At 40.2% G+C, this 18,883-nt stretch overlaps 1 protein-coding gene across 1 annotated transcript in view; it reads left to right on the top strand.

The window, feature by feature from the left end:
- THSD7B (thrombospondin type 1 domain containing 7B) overlaps positions 1–18,883 on the top strand; it is a gene marked incomplete at its 3' end in the record, with an annotated part of 241,747 nt that overhangs the window by 49,329 nt on the left and 173,535 nt on the right. Inside the window, exons 3-4 of the mRNA XM_079539376.1 lie at positions 6,023–6,271; positions 12,969–13,135. Coding sequence (XP_079395502.1) covers positions 6,023–6,271; positions 12,969–13,135 — 416 coding nt within the window. The remainder of the gene's footprint in view (positions 1–6,022; positions 6,272–12,968; positions 13,136–18,883) is intronic.

Raw genomic sequence — 18,883 nt, 5'->3', positions numbered from 1 at the left:
CTTCTTCCCTCATTTTTTCTGATTTTGGGGGTTCTTTTGTTTTTCTTTGTTTCTTTTTTTCAGGTGATCTAGCCCCCTGTTTGGGAACATGTGGTTCCACTAGCTGCCTCCTAGCAGAGTTTTTCTGCTGAGTCTGTGTCTCAGGTATAATGCAGAGATGAGAGTAGCCTGTGACTTACTCTTACTAGGTCTGCATGCGAGAGGAACATCCGTAGTTTGCATAGTTCTCTTTCAAAAATAACTGGTTATTAATTGTAACTATATAGTTTAAACTTGGAAACTGATACCTAAACCTAAAATCTGGCATAAAATCCAATCTGTGTTTAATTCCAGGGCTTGAATGTCACTGATACCAAACATCCCTAACAACAGCTCCCTTAAAACAACCGTGTTAATGCCTTCCTAGTTTCATTGTGCAGCGTATTTGCTGCCATTCTCCTGAAGAATGGACCTGATCTTGCAGATGTCGCTTCACAAGAGTGATGATATTTTGGCTACTGGTAAAGAAGAGTAAATGCATTTGCATAACCCTGAAGAAGAGCTTGGCAGACAGCCAAATGTCTGCTGTAGAACTGGGAAGAATTGCTTTATTTGTGCTTTTTCATTTTCCTGGCTAAGATTTCCTATTTAGAATAACACTGTTGAGTAAGTCCCAATGAGAGTTACAAATTAAATTTCTGGGGTACTAAGGGAAGAGAGAAATATCCCTAGAAATGCTTCACCAAGTTTCTAAGCTGCTTAATTATGCTGCCATGCTGGGATTTTGTCACCGCCACTGATTCCTTCTGCCACTAACTAAGAAAAATGGCATATGACATGTGTGGTCACTTGAACACCATTACCCATCAAAGAGCAAATGTATGGTCAGCCCCTTTCCAAATCTGTAATGCAGTGGCGGCAGAGATGGCTCTGTGGTGTTCACAAGTGGTGTCTGATGCTTAATTTATTATCAAAGTTGATAAACTGACTGGTTTCTAATCTCAGAGCTGTGTGTCAGCCAGCTGTGCCAATGTGTGTCCTTGTGTGTGCGAATGGAGGGGCTGCGCTGGAATGGTGGTCAGGATTTTAATGGAATAGGTGCACATTATTTTTTAAAGACTAAATGATTGAATGTGTTCACATCTTAGGGGTGTGAGGTTACTGGCAGAAAACTCGGTTTGTCTTCATCGTTAACAAGTCTGTGATTAATGAGAGGAGCAAATGCGTTGTTCTTTCTCTTGTGAGATAAGTAGCAGCAGCAGGAAGTGTGCCTGACATTTGCTTTCAGTTTTTCTGTTACTCTCAAGTTGTGTGTTTGAATCCAGAAAGCAGGAGCCCTTGATTTTCCACTGAACCCATAGGTGGGAGCTGTGATTAAAAATCAGGTTTAAAAAAAAAAATTAGCTTTCAATTTCATATCCTGTAATAAAGTCAAATGTAAACACTCCCATGCCTTTAAGATAACCTCAGAAAAAGTTACAGGAGATATGCACTTTAAACTTCTGCTGCTTTTGGTTTTCTGTCTTGTCATACTTGTGAAAACCTCCTGAATAGTGACACAAAGGAATGTCTCATTTATTTTTGTTCCCCATGTTTGGATTAGAAGCTAGATTGCATTTAGATAAATGAGCAACTGTAACTACACGTTGAAATCCTAAATACATTTGTCTTGTTTCTTCTGACCTGATGGGTGTGCTCACTAAGTACATTTGATGTTCCCAGTAAGCATAAGAAGTTAAAGCTGAGAGCAAAACTTCCTTTCCCTTTCCCTTTCCCTTTCCCTTTCCCTTTCCCTTTCCCTTTCCCTTTCCCTTTCCCTTTCCCTTTCCCTTTCCCTTTCCCTTTCCCTTTCCCTTTCCCTTCCCCTTCCCCTTCCCCTTCCCCTTCCCCTTCCCCTTCCCCTTCCCCTTCCCCTTCCCCTTCCCCTTCCCCTTCCCCTTCCCCTTCCCCTTCCCCTTCCCCTTCCCCTTCCCCTTCCCCTTCCCCTTCCCCTTCCCCTTCCCCTTCCCCTTCCCCTTCCCCTTCCCCTTCCCCTTCCCCTTCCCCTTCCCCTTCCCCTTCCCCTTCCCCTTCCCCTTCCCCTTCCCCTTCCCCTTCCCCTTCCCCTTCCCCTTCCCCTTCCCCTTCCCCTTCCCCCCCTTCCCTTTCCCCCCCTTCCCTTTCCCCCCCTTCCCTTTCCCCCCCTTCCCTTCATCTGGATTAGACATCTTTTTCAGATATGTGTTTCTTAAACTCTTCATGCAGTGTATAAGATGATGATGATACAACAGAATTGGATTGGGATCCTGTTTACTTTGCCATTGTAAGTGAAAATTCAGGTTGAATTCAGTCAAGGAATTAAGGTGTCCATCAGGGATGTGGTTGAGCAGTACCCAGTTCTTTTGTTTGCCTCTGTAATTTGAATTCACACGATCCATTTCCTAGTGGATTGCACTTAACCACTGTGCTGCTGTACATTTCTCAGAAAAATTATTTGTACTTTCTGCAGACTTCTACTTTCTGTAGATGAGTACAACATTTTACAGCTGAGAGGAGGTAATGCTGTGCTGCAATACACCTACATGTGATGGCTGTGACTGTTCTGGGGGAGGAGGTGTGCATTCACATCCTTCCCAGCACATGTACGGACTGAGCCTTGGTGCTCAGGCTTGGAAATGAATCCCTGAGCTAACATGAATAGAGGAGATTCTTCATTCCAGGGGTATTTAAAAAGAATAATCTTGTTGACTTTGTTTTTACTACAAGCACACTGAAAAACCAAGTGGTGATTGCTTTTAGCCTTTCAACCAGAATAATGTTTTGGAAACACTGTCACAAATAACTTGGCTTAACATGCATTGCAAAACAATTCCTGCAGTTTTCCCTTCAGCAGTCCAGCTCTGTAACACAGAAAGCATCAATGTGTAAGCACGTTATAGTGTTACCATTACCAGATTTACTCTGGTAAACTCTAACCTGAATACATTAATCTGTGGAAAGTTAGTTTAAAAACTGGGCTCACAAAACATCTCACATCCTCAGGACTTCCTTCCTTCCCTGCTAGGTTTGGATACTGAGGTTTGTGGGCTGAGATCAACGAATGTCTCACACATCTTGAGCGTTCTCTGTATCAGATTGTTCTGAGTACATTGGTGACATGAAAGAATGTGTCTGAATTTCATGCAGAAGAACAGAGTGTGTTTTTATGTTTGCATTTGTGTTGCTTGGTGTCACAGTTAATTTGGCTTTGAGGCTCTGAATGAGTGGGAATGAGTTAATTAGATTCACTTTCTGTTAGGGAGTTGTGTGCAATTCTCTTTCAAAAACATCTTCCCCAGCAGAAGGGAGGAAATTGCCGGCTCCACATCTTGTTCATCTTAAGGTCAACAAAGTTCTCTTATTAGCCGTTTATAGCAGGAGCAGTGGAGGGATTTTCAGGGAAAGAATGAGCTGTTCAGTCTTCTCATACCTGAAAGCCTTGCAAATAGCAAGGATGATTGCTGGGCAGAGATGTCTTTTGCAGCCTACTTGTCAGCATCTGCTTGAATCCATTGGACAGATGTGGTAGCTCTTGCCTTGCTAAGAATTGGGGATGGCAGTATCAGCAATTAGCAATGTTAATTTTGAAGAAAACCCTAAAGCAGATTTTTAAAGGTTTCATTTTCTTTGGTTTTTCAGCAAAGATCAACTCAGACTTAAATATCTCATTTACAGTGGTGCTACCCCAAAAATGGATTTGGATTTTCCTACTGGTATCTGAATGCAGAATTTCAGTTGCTCTTCAGAATGTGAGTTTGCTTGCCCTCCTTGCCGTGTTCTTTGATAGACTCTAGTTTTCTGGTGTAACCACATAGGATGACTTCTATTTGCCAGTATTTTATCTACTTAAAAGCAGGAATTCGTGTTCCCTGTTACCATTGTGGTGCTGCTGGCTCACCTGATTACTGTGTTCAAAAAGTACTAAGAGGGAAATAAGGGAACAGTTGGTGTGACTCTTCCTAACCTAATGTTCCAGCCAAGTCTCCAAATCACTGGCCCAGCACAAGTTCAGATACAATTATTATTTCTTTTCTGTCCTCCATCCAGTAGTATTGATGTTTTGCACCAGGTACAGCTTTGCCTTGGTTGTGTTTGGCATGTAGTAGAAGCATAAGAAATCTTTTATGGATATAAATGAGAAGAATTTTTTGGCTGCATCAGAGGCTGTTCCTGCTTCATGCAGCTGTTAAACCTCAGCAGATTCATCCTGCTGGCACCTGTGAGACTATTATTGTATGTGATGAAAGTGAGACAAAAAAGCGTTGTTCTTCAAACAAAAAAAACCTGTAAATTTAAGTCAGTAAATGCTGTATTGTGCTAGTAATTCAGGATGTAGTCAAGCTAGTCAAGCCTGATCACGAGTAAGTGGCAATACTCCTATTGACTTTTGTGAAAAATGGACCAGTTTCTAAATTGGAAGAGAGGCGAATGGATGCCCGTTATCTTCTCCGCTCCCCCTATGAGATTGCCGTGCAATCCTGAAATGATTGCTCAGAGTATTTTCTGTGGAGAAAGTTAGCCTAGTCAAACTGTGTTATAAGTAATATTAAGTGAGGTAATAACTGGTTCCTTGGCAGCAGCTCTGGATTTCACACCTTTTAAGTGTACATGTATTTGCTCCTTACAGTTGGTAAAAGCCTGACTGTGAGCAACTGGAGGAGATGAATTTAAAGAGAGTTCACACTGAGTTCATGTATGGTCTTAATTTTGGAGAGCGGTTTGCATCATGCTTATAATGCTAGGCAGAAATTAGGAATTCTTAGTTCTTTTTTTTCTGGTGACTTTTTTTTGTTGGGTTTCATTGTTTTTTCCCCTCCTTTTTCCCCCCCTATCTGATCAATCATTTGTGATGCTCCAATGATGTATTTGTTCATTTGTAAGTCTGTCATTTTTTGGTGTATGCTTTCCAGCTCTGTTGATGCCAGTTATCTGAGGTCTCAGACAGCAGAGATTTCCCCCCCTACCCCATCCTTGTGACCTGGTGGATGATCTCTAGCTGCTGTGAGGTGGAGGTGAATCAGAAGCAGCTGCACTCTGTGTGGTCAGGCAGGACAGAGCAGTCTCAGACATCTACAATTGTCAGCTCTCCTCTTATTTTTCCATTGCATCGATCCTTTCTTGATGTGTTACAAAATGAATGAGGATTATGTCCTAATAATAATCAAAATGGTTAAGTAATGTAACTGAGTGCAAAAACACATGCACAGTTGCAGCGTGCCAGAGTCTCCTGTGCTTTGTCAGGTTTGAAAACCTTCTGACCTTGTTTAACAGCATTTGCTTGGTAACAGCCTCACAGAACCGGAATATTTCATGTTAATGAGAGCCTAATTACTTTCATAAAAGAGCAGAGCTGCTCAGCAGGACGTGCTGACACTGGGATGGACGGATGCTGGCCAGCTAGCAGTGTTTGCAGGCTGATGGAGGCATTTACCAATGGCAGCTCTTCTCCTGGGCTTGCCTTTTCTTTTCAGTCATGGTTAAAGTGTGAAATCTAAAAGCACAGCATCATTTACATCTTTTCCAACTTGAAATAAATTAGGTGTATTATTTGTGAGTGGCTCAACGTTTGCACTCACAACTCTCTGGAAATGAAGTGTGTGCCTTGAAGCTCCTCTTATATTCATTGTACTGGCATTGATGCAAGTCTTCTGTTTCACCCTTAAGTGACTATGATTTCTTAGCATCATAGGACTGTTCAAGTTGGAAGGGTCTTTTGAAGTTCATCTAGTCCTACTCGCTGAATATGGATGTCTGCAGCTTGAGCAGGTGCTCAGAGACCCATCCAGTCTGACTTGGAATGTCAGGGCATCCACAACATCTCTGATCAAGCTATTGCACTGCTTCACTATCCTTTATCGTAAAAAACCCTTTCCTTATATGCGCTCTTGATCTCCCTTCTTTTAGTTGGAAACCATCTTCTTGTCATACGGTAATGTAGATAAAATAACTGGGGGTTTGGGCTGAAAAAATGTTAAGATCTTGTAAGCATAACCTCCACAGCTGTTTTACTTTGTTCTTGTCTCAGCCTTTGTATACAAGATGCTGCACCTTTGACCTCCAAGACCTGTGTCGTTGCTAAAGACTGTGAAACATCTGAGTGGTCAGCGTGGAGCTCCTGCTCACAGACCTGCAGCTGGGGAGATCTCACCCCAGGCTTTCGGAGTCGGCACCGTAGCGTGCGGAGCGTGGCCATGGGAAGTGGGAAGCTCTGTCCGGAGCTGGAGGAGAAGGAAGCCTGCAGCACGGGAGGGAGAGAGCTGAAGCCTTGCCCCAGGTACCTGAGCTTTAACCCACGTTTTCTGAACTTCTGGTGTGATCTTATGCTTCCTTGCTCTCTGTTTGTGTGTGTGTGTATGGACAGGGTCGCACATCATACTTTCTATCTGTGCTTGAGAGATCATTGATTTGATGATTGTTAACGATGGTTTGCCTTATTTACTGCTAATGTTCTTGTAATTGTTTCCATTATCGTTATTGCTATTACAATGATTACACTTGCATATAGAAATAAATTGCAGTTATACTCACTACAGCTTATATTTTCATATTTTAAAAACTGAGAGCAGATACTCTTGTTCGCTGAAAGTGCTTTTCTACGTATTGCTGGTTTGGAGAATTTCCTCAGCTGCACAGAGGCTAGGCAGGTCTCCATGGCTGTACTTTTATTGGGCTTGCAGCCACGAATTTTACATAAGATTTAATGATTCCCCTTTATCTCCCCATGCAAAATCCCAGTCCTCCATAAGGAAAATGGGAACTGTTCAGAGATAGCAGCTTGGTAAAGAGCAAGTCTCAGATTCTATCTGGATATTTTTAAACTGGAAAACCTCACAGCCCCCAAGTTTTTGCTTGGTTTATGGCCCTCTTTGTTCTGACAGAAGGTAAGGAACTCACCTTTCTGGTGTGCAGATCTGTGCCATAGCGCTTAGCCAGGCTAGCCTTGAGGGGAAATTGTTTGCTTTGCAAAGAAAATAAAATATAGCTTAATTTTGCGTTCTGAGATTGACTGTAAAACGCTTCAAGATTAAGATTTTGTACACATGTAGACAGATCTCCCTGTGAATAACTCTGTTTATTAGGAGGACTAATCAGTGATCAAGTCGTGAATTTCTGGTGCTTTGCCAGGTACTGCCAAAAGCTTTGATAACGCTTTTGCAAGAGACATTTCCTAGGAAAGTGTAACCTGTGAAAGTGTCACTATATTGTTGAATTCATTCAAATCAAATGCTGAACATTTTAATGCACCCTGCTAGTGAAGGAGAGGAAGTATATATAAAAAAAAATTCCATTGCTTGATTACATCCTATGAAAAGGCTTTTGAAGAGTGATTTTTGCTCCTGCCCAGATGCACACCAATTTCAAAGACAATAGATTAACACATTGTCTCACTGATTTTGTATAGGAGTGTGCGTGCAGGTGACACCTGATTGGGGTATGCCAGCTGGTAGCAGATCAGGAGTGAGCAGAATGTGTCTGCCCCTTGTTTCTCAGCATTTGTGTTTTTCGATACTGCACTATATTAAAGTGCAGATTGTAAGGTCTTGATGTAGAGCCAGGAGAGACTGAAATGTGAGGATCTGCATAATGCTGATAACTTTCTTGTGGTGCCTCCTGTGATACAGAAGGAAACTTGTTGTTCTTTCAGTGTATTGCTGCTATGCCATGGTTTTCATGAGAATATGAACTCATAAACATTCCTCATTCTGCCACACCTGCACATCTTCAGTCCTTCAGGCAACCTTTACAGTAGAGTATCTCTGTGAAATAGGATAAACTGTCTAATAAGCTGGCCTGGAACAGTAACATGGGACTTACAGGTTAATAGAACCACTTAGCTAGAAAACATAGCAAGGAAATCTCTGGTATTTAGTTAATATTTATTTCTAGGGATGTAGTATCTCAAAATGCAAGTGATAGATTGACCTTCTTTCACTAAGCACCGTTATGGAGAATTTTATGATTGCTCTCTGGTTAGTGGACTTTGATTTGTCCATTCAGTACCTCAGAAACAAGCAGGAATGAGAAGCTGCTACATTGTGGTACATGCTGTGGGTATACCAGTTGCAAGGCTCTGGGGCTCACAGCTTTATGCTATGAAATGAATCATTTTAAAATCTGTTATTTAAGCATCAGCACTGGCATAGGGTATTGTTTGTCCACATTACATTCTACAGTAATTTGGTTTCAGAGTTTGAGAATTGGTGACTGGAAGTATCCTTTTCTTTAAATTTTGTTCTCTTGGTAAGGATTTTCCCAATCATGCTCCACTCAAGCCAAAGACAGTGGGTGAGAACACTGGCCAGAAAAAGCATTTCTCTGTGTAAGAGAAAGAGGCATTTTCCTCTAGTGGCTATTTTTCACTGGAAGGTCAGCAGTCACCTTTTGACTGAATGAATGTGTGCTTCTCAGACTATGTCCCACGTCTTCATCCTCCACATCCACCCACATGGAAAAGCAGCAGTTCAGGAGGTCGTACCTACAGCTTTCTTTTCAGCAGAGGAAGGTGGGTGAAGTTATGTTCCCATCTATGGCAAGGCAGCAGGTTAAAGGTCTCATCGCAGGTATGCGATACTGGTATTAAATTCACTTTTAATGGGGAGGCCTTTTAATTTTAAGGCTGAAGTTTACTATAACCTCTTTAATCAATAGTTTAAATACAAGAAAATAAAGCATTTTAAGTGCAGGTAGGGCTCCTGAACTTTGTACTTTGTTTTACTTTTGGTTATTTATTCTAAAAGGATTAGATTAAGGGCTTAGAAAGCTTAAACACATACGAGGTGATCCTACCTCCTTTATTGTCATATAAATTTGGGGTAGTTCAATTAAAGAGAACAGGCATGTATAGGTATAAAACTCGTTTCAGCACTGAGAGGATAAGTCCTAGAGACTGCAGAGACCAAGAGGTTACTATAAATTGAGAAGACATTGAGCAGTTGTTTGTTACATAGCTGTCACTGAGTCATCAGTTTTAAAACAATGTTTTATATCACCTGTATCCTTGATGCGTAGCTTACATCTTCAGTGGGAATAGATAGATTTTCCAGAATTATTATTATGTCTTTCAATCTTTCGTTTTGGTGTGGTTGCTATGTTACAAGACAGGGATTTAGAAAAAAAAAAACCAACAAAAAAACAAAAAAAACCCCTCTCTTTTTGTTGGAAATTCAAAGCTTTTCGGAACTTAAATGATGGAAAATGGGAAAATTTTAAGACCTGATTTTTACAAAAGGCTTGAGATTACTGCTGAGATATGGGTGTGATGCTATCACATTGTAGGGCTCATTATATGCCTTAATTAAAGGCAAGGTATTAGTGTGAAGTGGGAAGACGTGAACGGAAGCTCTCAGAACTCAGCTGGTATGCTGCTGGGATTGCACGTTGGGAGTGGAGGCAGCACCACTCTCCAGCCCTTTGAACTTCCCTGGTCTCTGGCACCCTGAGCTGCCCTTGGTTTGTCTGGACAGCCTTGTTGCCTCCCCCCTGATCTGGAACAAGCTGTGATGCAGCTGTAGTTCTCCAGCCCCAGGTTGGGCATTTCTCCTGTGGCTGATGCTGACTGTTGCAGTGCGAGAGCTCACTTTGCTTTGATCATAGCAGACACGCAAAGAAACACCTCTTCTGCTTCCCCAGCTGACTGGTTAGCAAGCACTGTTTATGATATGAAAATCTTGACTTTATCAGCCCAGTCTCTTCCTAGATACCCCAGGCAGCTCCTGCTTGCCCATTTTCTTAAGCAAACTGACACAACTGCATGTGGATTCTGGAGGTTCCCATTTTAGGTGTTCTCTACCAGCACTCTAACCATTGGCGGTGGTGAATGTCAGTCTTTGGAAGTAGTCAGACCTACTGTAACTGAAACACTGTTATAAAAAAAATAAAAATGGAACTAGCCTATTGGAAAGTCAAAAACAAATACAAATCTTTGTTATTAGCCATTTTAAGAGGCTTAGGGTCACAGCTAGGACTACAGTTATATGGGGTTTTCATCAAATCATCTAACTAGATGTTGAAAGGAGTTGGTGTTAAATCTATTACCATTTTTGTCACCACTCACGGCTTTTGGCATAGGAATCACACAAATGCATTGAAGCTGACCTGTCTTGTTGATTCAAATGCATCCCTTTCACTTTGTGGTTTATTGTGCTCTTATAGAGATGGTGAACAAAGTAGTGGAATGGTGTTATCCCCTGAACCTAGTTCTGATACAGTGCACCTTTGATCAGGTCTGCTCTAACAGTATAACTGTGGGCTTGGGTGTCATGTTTTGGAGAAATCAGTCACATGGTAACACTACAGTGGGTACTGCTAGTAACCTGCAAGTACTATCCAAAGGTTAAGATTCAAGAGGAAGCCCAAGTGTTTCCCTGTAAGAAATCTCAGTAATCTCTGCTCTTTGTCAATTGCTATTAACTGCTATTAACAAGCTTCTGATTAAATTTGAATGGAGATTATGCAGTCATTTTTTCTTTCAGCAGTGCTAATTCTCCTTGTCTCTAGAACAGCCCATAGATGGGCAAATTGATACCAAGTGTCAGCTGCATAAAACCTGGCAAAGAGTCCATCAGAGGCTGTCCAAGAGCACTGCTTCCTTCTGTAGAGACAGGTTTTGCACTCAGTGGGATAACAATATGTCAGATATGTTTCTAGTGTAGTTGACTTGTTAATGGCTGTGAAAACGTGTACCTTTTAAACAGCTAATGCTTGGGGTCAGGATTTGTTACCAGAAAGCTCCAGACAGCTTAGGGCATGCCCAGCTGGGAGAAAGCAAGATGGGCTGATAAGGATTTAGGCTTTAAGCTGCTTGCAGAAGAACCAGTGCTGGCAGTTGCACCTGACGGCTGCTCATTAAATACTGCTCTGCGGTGCAGCAGAGATTTGGTTACTCTGTGTAGATATCTACAGGGATTTTTTTTTTAGATTCAGAAGCTGATGAGGTTTAATTATCTCTGAGCTCAGATTTAGTTATTTTGCATAATTTTAATCATTGATGGCCTAATTTTCGTAGGTGTTAAGTCCCACTGCTTGTGCTGAATAGGGGAAGCAGGTGCTTGCACCTTTGGAAATGAGTCTGTAAGATCCAGAATTCACAGCTGACTTCCTAAGCCCACATATTAATAATGAGCTTTTCTTTAGTCAATGATTATTTTAAGAAACACTACCCTATAACAAGTATTGCCATAGCTCAGAAAAGATGCGCGTTCTATATTTAGGCTTCTGGTTGTGAAATACAGACCTGAGCAGCACGATGTCCTGAGGTGCTGTGGAGGAGGAATTTTTCTTTGCCCAGTGCTTGATGAAAAATAGCGCTCGTCTTTATTATAACAAGAAGTTAGCATTTAACACTGCATGCCCAAAAAAATGCAGTTAGGAATTCCACAAGTGGAGCACTATAACAAAAATCCATGGCTGTGCTTTATATGTTCCAAGAGTTCAGTTATTTCATATTGGTTGTGTGAAAAGGGTATTCTGTTTTGTTTCCTCTGCTGTCGCTAAACCCTGTGAACGTATTCAAATTTGCACACAATACTGTATATTAATTAAGAGAGCCTGACAGCTCATCTGAAAAATACCTGTAAATGGAAAGTAAGTAGCAGTGTTCACAAATGTTTTCCATTAGTATCTTACAAAATTTGTAAGTGCTCTGGGGCTAAAAGTAATTCTTATGCCCAAATTTGCAATGCAACATGTTGTGAGAATATTGGTATGTGCTCAGGCAAAATAATGTCATTATTTTTCACGTAGTTTTGAGATGCTCTTGTCCTTGCCATAGCTGTAGTCAGGGAATGGATATTTGCAGTACAGAATACAAAGACTACAAGATGGAACAGAGACGCCCCGTTGTGCTGAGCTGGCAGCGATCAGTTAGCAGGCAAATGCACAGAGTTTTTAACAACTGTACATCTGCCATAGGAGGAGAGTATTTGGCTTGAAGCTAAAAGAAGGAAATTATTTTACATATTTTGGAACAGTGAAGTTTGTATGGAAAAAGAGAACTGTGAGATACAGAGGGGCAAAGGAATGAAGCAGCAGAAGTGTAAACAGTTTGATCACAGGAATAATATTGGCTAAAATTCAGAAAGTGGAAGGAAAACTTTGAGCTCTTACTTACCTTACCACACCGATACTGTGATCTGTTAATTAAAATGATCTTCCTATGTGAAAGCTGCTGCGTTAGAAAAGTGCTCCGTTTTTGGACGTGATGAGAAATAGTTTTTGCTTTCTGTTGTTCCCCATGCTACTTCCCCTGTGATTTTAATAAGTTCTTCTTGGCATTTAGGCTGATAATTAATAATGCTGATTGTCAATACAGCATTCACATACCTGTGCCCAAGAATGCTATCCTTTCTTGAGAACCATTTATACTCTTCAGGTGTGAACTGAATACAGAATGAAAACAGACCTTGCTGCGTATCACAGCTTCTGGAAAGGAAAGCAATAGAACTGAGTTACCACAGGCAATCCTTTGGAGAAATTGATAGTACCCTAGGCCATTGCAAAGCTGTCACCTACAGAAAAGCTGCTTGGTGCTTGGAGCTTCATTGACATACGTAGGGTTTTACCTGTTAAGTGCATTTTAGAATGACATGTTCAGCTCTTGGTTGAGAAAGGTGGTATAGTGGTTGGAGCCACATGTTTGAAAACTCATTTTCACACTTAATCGAACCTCTTAATCTCCGTTCCTTTTTTGCATCCTGCTCAAAGGTGTTGTCAGAATGATTTAGTGTTTGTGAACACTTCAGAGATCAGTGCTATGTGGAAAGTTTACATGAGTACTACAGGCTAATAACAAATACTTAACCTTCATATATTTAACTTTCAGAATGTTTCAGAACATTCCCTGTTTTGAACACGGGAGTGCTACCATAAATATTAAACCAATTGTATTTTGCCAAGTAGTGAACTAGCACCTCCTCACCCATAGTTTTTTCTAAAATCATTCTTGTTTTACTTGGTCTCTCTTTTTCCCAAAGGTTTTCCTGGAGGACTTCTGAATGGAAAGCTTGCCAAGTGTCTCTCTTCGACCAGCAGAGCCCTCGACATCGTAAACATGCAGTGCTTTGTGGAGGTGGCATACAAACCCGTGAGGTTTATTGTGTCCAGATCACTGTAGAAGCCGAAATGCACCGAATGAAGGAAGGTATGTGTGTAGAGTTATTCTGAAATGTCTGTCACGAGTAGATCTGAGTAAATGAAGAAAAAATAAATCCTTACTGCACGGTCATCAGAAAGCTTGGCTAGCTGGTGCCTCCCTTTTATCTGTCTGTTCTTACTGAGGGAGGTGTTTCTTGGCATCAGGGTGGGAGCAGGAGAGCTTAGTCCTCAAGGGGTCTGCCTGGAGCCAAAGCCTTCTAGGAGTGAACTGCTGCTTGTTCTGTAGGTGTACTTGTGTGGGTGAGGTCTGAAGGATGGAGAAGCTAAATTTTTTTGTGCTAGTTTTCTTTGGACTTCACTTTTCTTTCTTTCTTGTGTATCAGGTAACCTGCCCTCTGTAGCTGAACACTTTTGTCTGTAGTTTTTGTTCTGGGTTAGAGTATAAAAACAAAGATGTCACACTCTATTCTGGATATGGCTTCAGCCTGTGTTTCAAGTTGATACACAGACTTTCTTGTGTTTTGAAGGGGAAAGCAAAAATAATATTGTCACAACTTCTGAGCAGACAGACAATTTTTGGATCCTGGAAGCGAGTTATTTTCCTTTTAGAAGAATAATGAGTAGATACAGATGCACGATGAATAATTCATCTAAGGCTGTTTTATTTACTGTATGTAGTGCTCTTGCAGAATATGCTTTTGAGCAGAGATACAAAGATAATAAGAACACAACATCATATCTTAGATTTATTTACTTACAAAGCCAAAGCAAATGTTTCCTGGGTGCCCAGTTGTATCCTAGCATCCTGCACAGGCTCTGAGATTATAGAAAATCAGACCTCTTTTAATCTCTGTCCAGTCCATGCATAGTTGCTGCTTCACCTCTTCCAAACATCTGGTACCACCTTGTCTGCCAACACAAAAATTTCTCAGTTGTTCTACTCAAGTATATGATGTCTATGACTTTCAAAGTAAGAAAAGTGTTGTTGATGACAGGTGTGTAACATTTCTTGACCATCTTTATCCTTCTTGCAACTTCTGTAGTCCATGCTACTAGTGTGTGGCACACTGGTAAGCAGTAAGCTTTACCCGAATTCAGCCATGCTTCTCTGTTCTTTGTTAGTATTGTGAATTACCCTAGAAGGCTGGAGCAGGTCATAGAAACCCTTATCCAACATCATTCGTAACAGAATTTGTACCCTGTATCTAGCATGTGATCACTTGCCAGTTTTTGCTTTGTTTAAGGTTCAGTACAACTTAAAAATAGTAAGCCCTCCCCTTAGTGGAAAGAAGACTCTAAGATATCTCTTCCTTGTTTGTACAGTTCTAACCTTTACTGTTTGAGAAAGAAGTATGTCTTTTTTTTTCTATTAGGTCACTGAAAAAGCAAACTTGCACAGCAATTCTATGAGGTGTAAATTATTCCTGCCATGCCAAGGCAATTGTGGTGGTGATTTGCAATAGTCCTTAGGAAGTGAGAATCCTATCAACTGTCAGTATAGCCACATTTAAAAGGAAAGACAGAAAACCTTTGTTACTGTTTTTCCCTATCTGATACTCAGTGTGTCTCATTTGCTAGCTGGTCAGTTTTTGTTCTTTGTCCAAATAAGGAATGATGTTTTTTCTTGCTTCTTTTCTAAAAATCTGAACTGACAGTAAATTTTTATTCATTGTGAGAAGACCTCATATTTTATTGTACATACTTTATTGTTTTTTAGTGATGGGGAGAGGACTGAGAAGTCGATTTGCCTTTGCATAGGCAAATACAGAGTCTAACCGCTTCCATAAAAAATGCAGTATTTTTCCTTCATCACCTCTTGAATGTCCTTAAAGGGATCATTCAGAAATCAAACAAGCGAGTCTAACAGGATATTATCATCCATCACAGTTGTTATTCTTCTTGTTACTTCCAATAAGAACTTGGACCTGACACAGTGTCATATGTAAAAGAAGATTTTGTCTGGTGGTATCTCCAGCAGCATTACTGGATAATATATATTGAATTGTAGTTGGAGGCAGGTACCATTTGTGATTTGTTTATACATATTGCTTAAAGCTCTCTTATCCCCCCCAGGCTATCTTTCCTATTTTTCACTGATTTAGTCTTTCCATCCACTACTACTTTTATTACAATGTGTATATTTAGAAATGAGTCCATGTTTTATGGAGTTTCCATGTATCCAGTTAGTCAAAAACTCAAGTCTACTGATGTATTTCTATTCTTATGAAATTTCAGTATGAAGGTACTGAAGATGGAAAACTTTCACTCAGGTATTACTTCCAGAAACACATCGATAAGATTCCATATCTTTCTATGTGAAAAGGTCTCCTAACTAAGAAACCTCTGCCATGCCCCAAATGAAGGCCTAGCATATTTGTTAAACCTTGAGGAGGAATTCCATACTTTAAACATACATGATGAGGGAAAAACAGCTTTTCATGTTCACAGAAGAGATTGTGGAATGACCAGGTGGAGGAAAAAAGGAAAACAGGTTTTCTCTTTACCCCTGACTTGAGAAAACATTTTTGGTAGTATTCTTCTTGCACATCATTGAATAAATAAGCTACATTTTTGTATACCAGCTTTATCTGAGTTATTGACTTACTTGTGGAGGAAGAAAGTTTTGCAGTCTTTCAAGTTCTTTATAATATTCTTGCACTCTCAGACTCTTTCATCTAGATGAGTGTGACAGGAAACACTTGGTAAGTGTGTCAAGTGGCATGTCACTCAAGTATCTGTAATTCTGTGAACATCAGAAAACCAGTGTATAAAACCTGTTATGAGACTATGCTATTTTTAGTGTTTGCTGTTCTGTCCAAGGATTCTAAATCTTGTGAAGCTTTTATTAACTAGACTGTAGACTGAACTTGAACATCGTATGTTAAACATATCCCACACTTTGATCACAAGAACCCCACACAACACTAGAGCCTTGGGGCAGAGTGGCTGGAAGACTGTGAGGAAGAGATAGACTTGGGGGTGTCGGCTGATGCTCAGCTAAACATGAGCCATCAGTGGCCAAGAAGGTCAATGGCATCCTGGTTTGTATCAGAAATAGTGCAGCCAGCAGCAGCAGCAGGTGATCATCCCTCTGTACTCGTAACACTGGTGACACTGCACCTTGAGTGCTGTGTTCAATTTTGGGTCCCTCACTACAAGAAGGGCCCTGAGCATGTTCAGAGAAGGTAATGAAGCTGGTGAGAGGGTCTGGAGCACAAATCTTGTGGGAAGCAGTTGAGGAAACTGGGATTGTTCAGAGTGGGGAAGAGGAGGCTCAGGGGAGACCTTATCACTCTCTACAAGTGCCTGAAGGGAGGTTTGGTGAGGTGAAGGTCTTCTCCTGTGTACATAGCGATAGGACTTCAGGGAATGGCCTCAAGTTGTGCCAGGTGAGGTCAGGAAAAACTTCTCTATGGGCTGCCCAGGGAGGTGGTGGAGTCACTGTCCCTGGAGGTGTTCAGAAAATGTTTAGGTGTTGTACTAAGGGATGTGGTTTAGTGGGAAATACTGGTGATGGGTGGATGGTTGTACTGGATGATTTTGGAGGTCTTTTCCTACCTTTGTGATTCTGTGATTATATGAACTACATGGCTATACAGACACAGTCCGCCCTTCCTGCTCTTCACTTCCTGATGCTCCCCAGTTGTTGTGTCTGGACATCTCATACTTGAAACAATCTGTTGACAGGATGGTGGTTGCCAACCTTCCTGATGCAACTCTGTCCACTTGTATAGAAGTTCAATAAAATAAAGCAGAATAACGCAGGTCTTCAACGTATTTCCAGAGTTAAGCTCTGCTGACAAATATGGCTTACTCTTTTCTAAATTGAGACTTTGTGGCTGTTAGTTACCTGGAATTTTTTCCCCCAATAGCTTTTAATTAATGTGGATGAACATTGTTAATTAGCAATCCCCACCAACAAAAAATGTGGTTAAAGTATGGAAGTGTATTATATGATTGATCAGTTGATGCGGCTTCTCTCTATGTTTGGCAGTAAAATTCTTCTTCCTTCGTTATGTTATCACCGTGAATTAGCCTACTAATATGGGAATTAACATTTCTTGTAGTCTGGGGGTGGTGTCTGTGTTCAACCTGTTATTAAACATGTAAAATTCCTACACTTGATCTTCCTCAGGATATTTTGCTGTCTTTCCTGAATGTGAGGGAATAGGAGGAATATCTTTCTGTTTTCTAACTAAATTTTCCTGTTTGGCTTATATAGAAATTATAACTCCTTGTAATTTAGGGCATGGGATCCTTCATAAAAATTTTCCAGAAGTGTCTTCTCTCTTTTCTGGACTAGGTACCACTTATCCCTTGCTGTCCCCAGTGACTGGGATTGCATTCTCTCTGTATTTTCTGTAACTTTCTAACTAAGGATCTGTCTGTCTTGTCATTTATTTTCCATAAAATTTGTGCTGTATATATCTTGACATTTTTTCTTTTTTACCTGTTTGAATGAAGTCCAATTTTCCTCTCACTTTCTGAATTCTCTTGTAATGTTTTTGGAGCCTGTCTGCTTAAGTTTTAATTATAGGACTGAAAAGACCTTTGTGAAATGCTATTCTTCCTAGAGTCTTCTTTATTGTTTACCCCGCATAGCATACTTAGCTAATAAAGTTTCTCTCTTATTACCATCTCAGAAAAAAACACTGCATTTTCCAATCTTTTTAATCTTTGTTATTTTCCATCTGAAAATCCACGTTTTATTCTTGTACCTGTATAAGATTCTAAGTCTTTTTAACTGTTTGTTTGCTTAGTGATTGTTCCTATCTTATTTGTCTCTTTCTCTTTTTATTTGATCTTGGATTTCAATAATTGGTATGTCATTGCATGATCAAAGTAATGTGATAGCTCCCACAGATTCCTAGTCCATTTCTACTAATGTTCCACTGTGGTATTTTTAATATTTCTAATAATAACAATAATAAGCCTAATTATTAGGCTCAGGGCTCCTCATAATTCAAATATTATTAAACTCTTTTTTCTTTTAAAAATTAATAGCTTTTCAGATATTCCTCTGTGTGTGGTTCTCATCCATCTTAACACATAATCTATGATTTTATTGAAAATCCTCTAACATGTTACATTTCCCCAATACAGCCATGTTGAGATTCCTTGTAGTCAGTCAGAAGAGAGGGACTTGTGCATGCTTAAAATGTGTTGCAGTAGGTATTGTTAATTTTCCTCTTTTTCCTTTGGACGCATTGTTGTATTTCTTCACAGCCATAGCAGCTGAACTCCTTTAGACTCTCTAAAATTCAGGTCTTTGTAAACACCTGTGAATTCAGTATTAATGGATACTTTTTGATCCATCCTGTGTGTATTCTCTTACATATTTTTGTTTCACAAGTTACTTTATTAACCCAAATGGCCAGAAAGCGTTCCCCAGTATTTTCATGCAAGTCCTTAAATGAGTCTCGAAATTAGAGTTTCATGGCATTTTTCTTTTCCACAAAATATTGAGCTTTTCCCCTATCTCTGTTACACAGAAATGTCTGATACCTTCTTACCTCACAAGTAAACTTTTCAGACAGTTTTAAATACCCACATGGGAGATGTTTGGCACTGCATTTTATTTTCCAGAAATTAATGGCCTCTTTAGACTTGCGGAGATGTATTTGAAAACTTTTATTCACATCCTGTATTATTCTGCATTTATTTTCATCCCTTTCTTTCTATCCTTTCGTCTCTTTTAGCTCTGAAATATGCATTTTTTGCCTGTTCTGCTCTATATGCTCTGTTTCCTAACAAGGATTCAGCTCTTTTTTTTTTTTTTTCTTTCCTTCCTGCA

The sequence above is a fragment of the Tetrao urogallus genome (assembly GCF_951394365.1).
Source record: "Tetrao urogallus genome assembly, chromosome: 8".
In the NCBI taxonomy this organism is placed as follows: domain Eukaryota; kingdom Metazoa; phylum Chordata; class Aves; order Galliformes; family Phasianidae; genus Tetrao; species Tetrao urogallus.
Note: the sequence above shows the minus strand (reverse complement) of the source record. Positions and strands in the feature narration are given on the sequence as shown.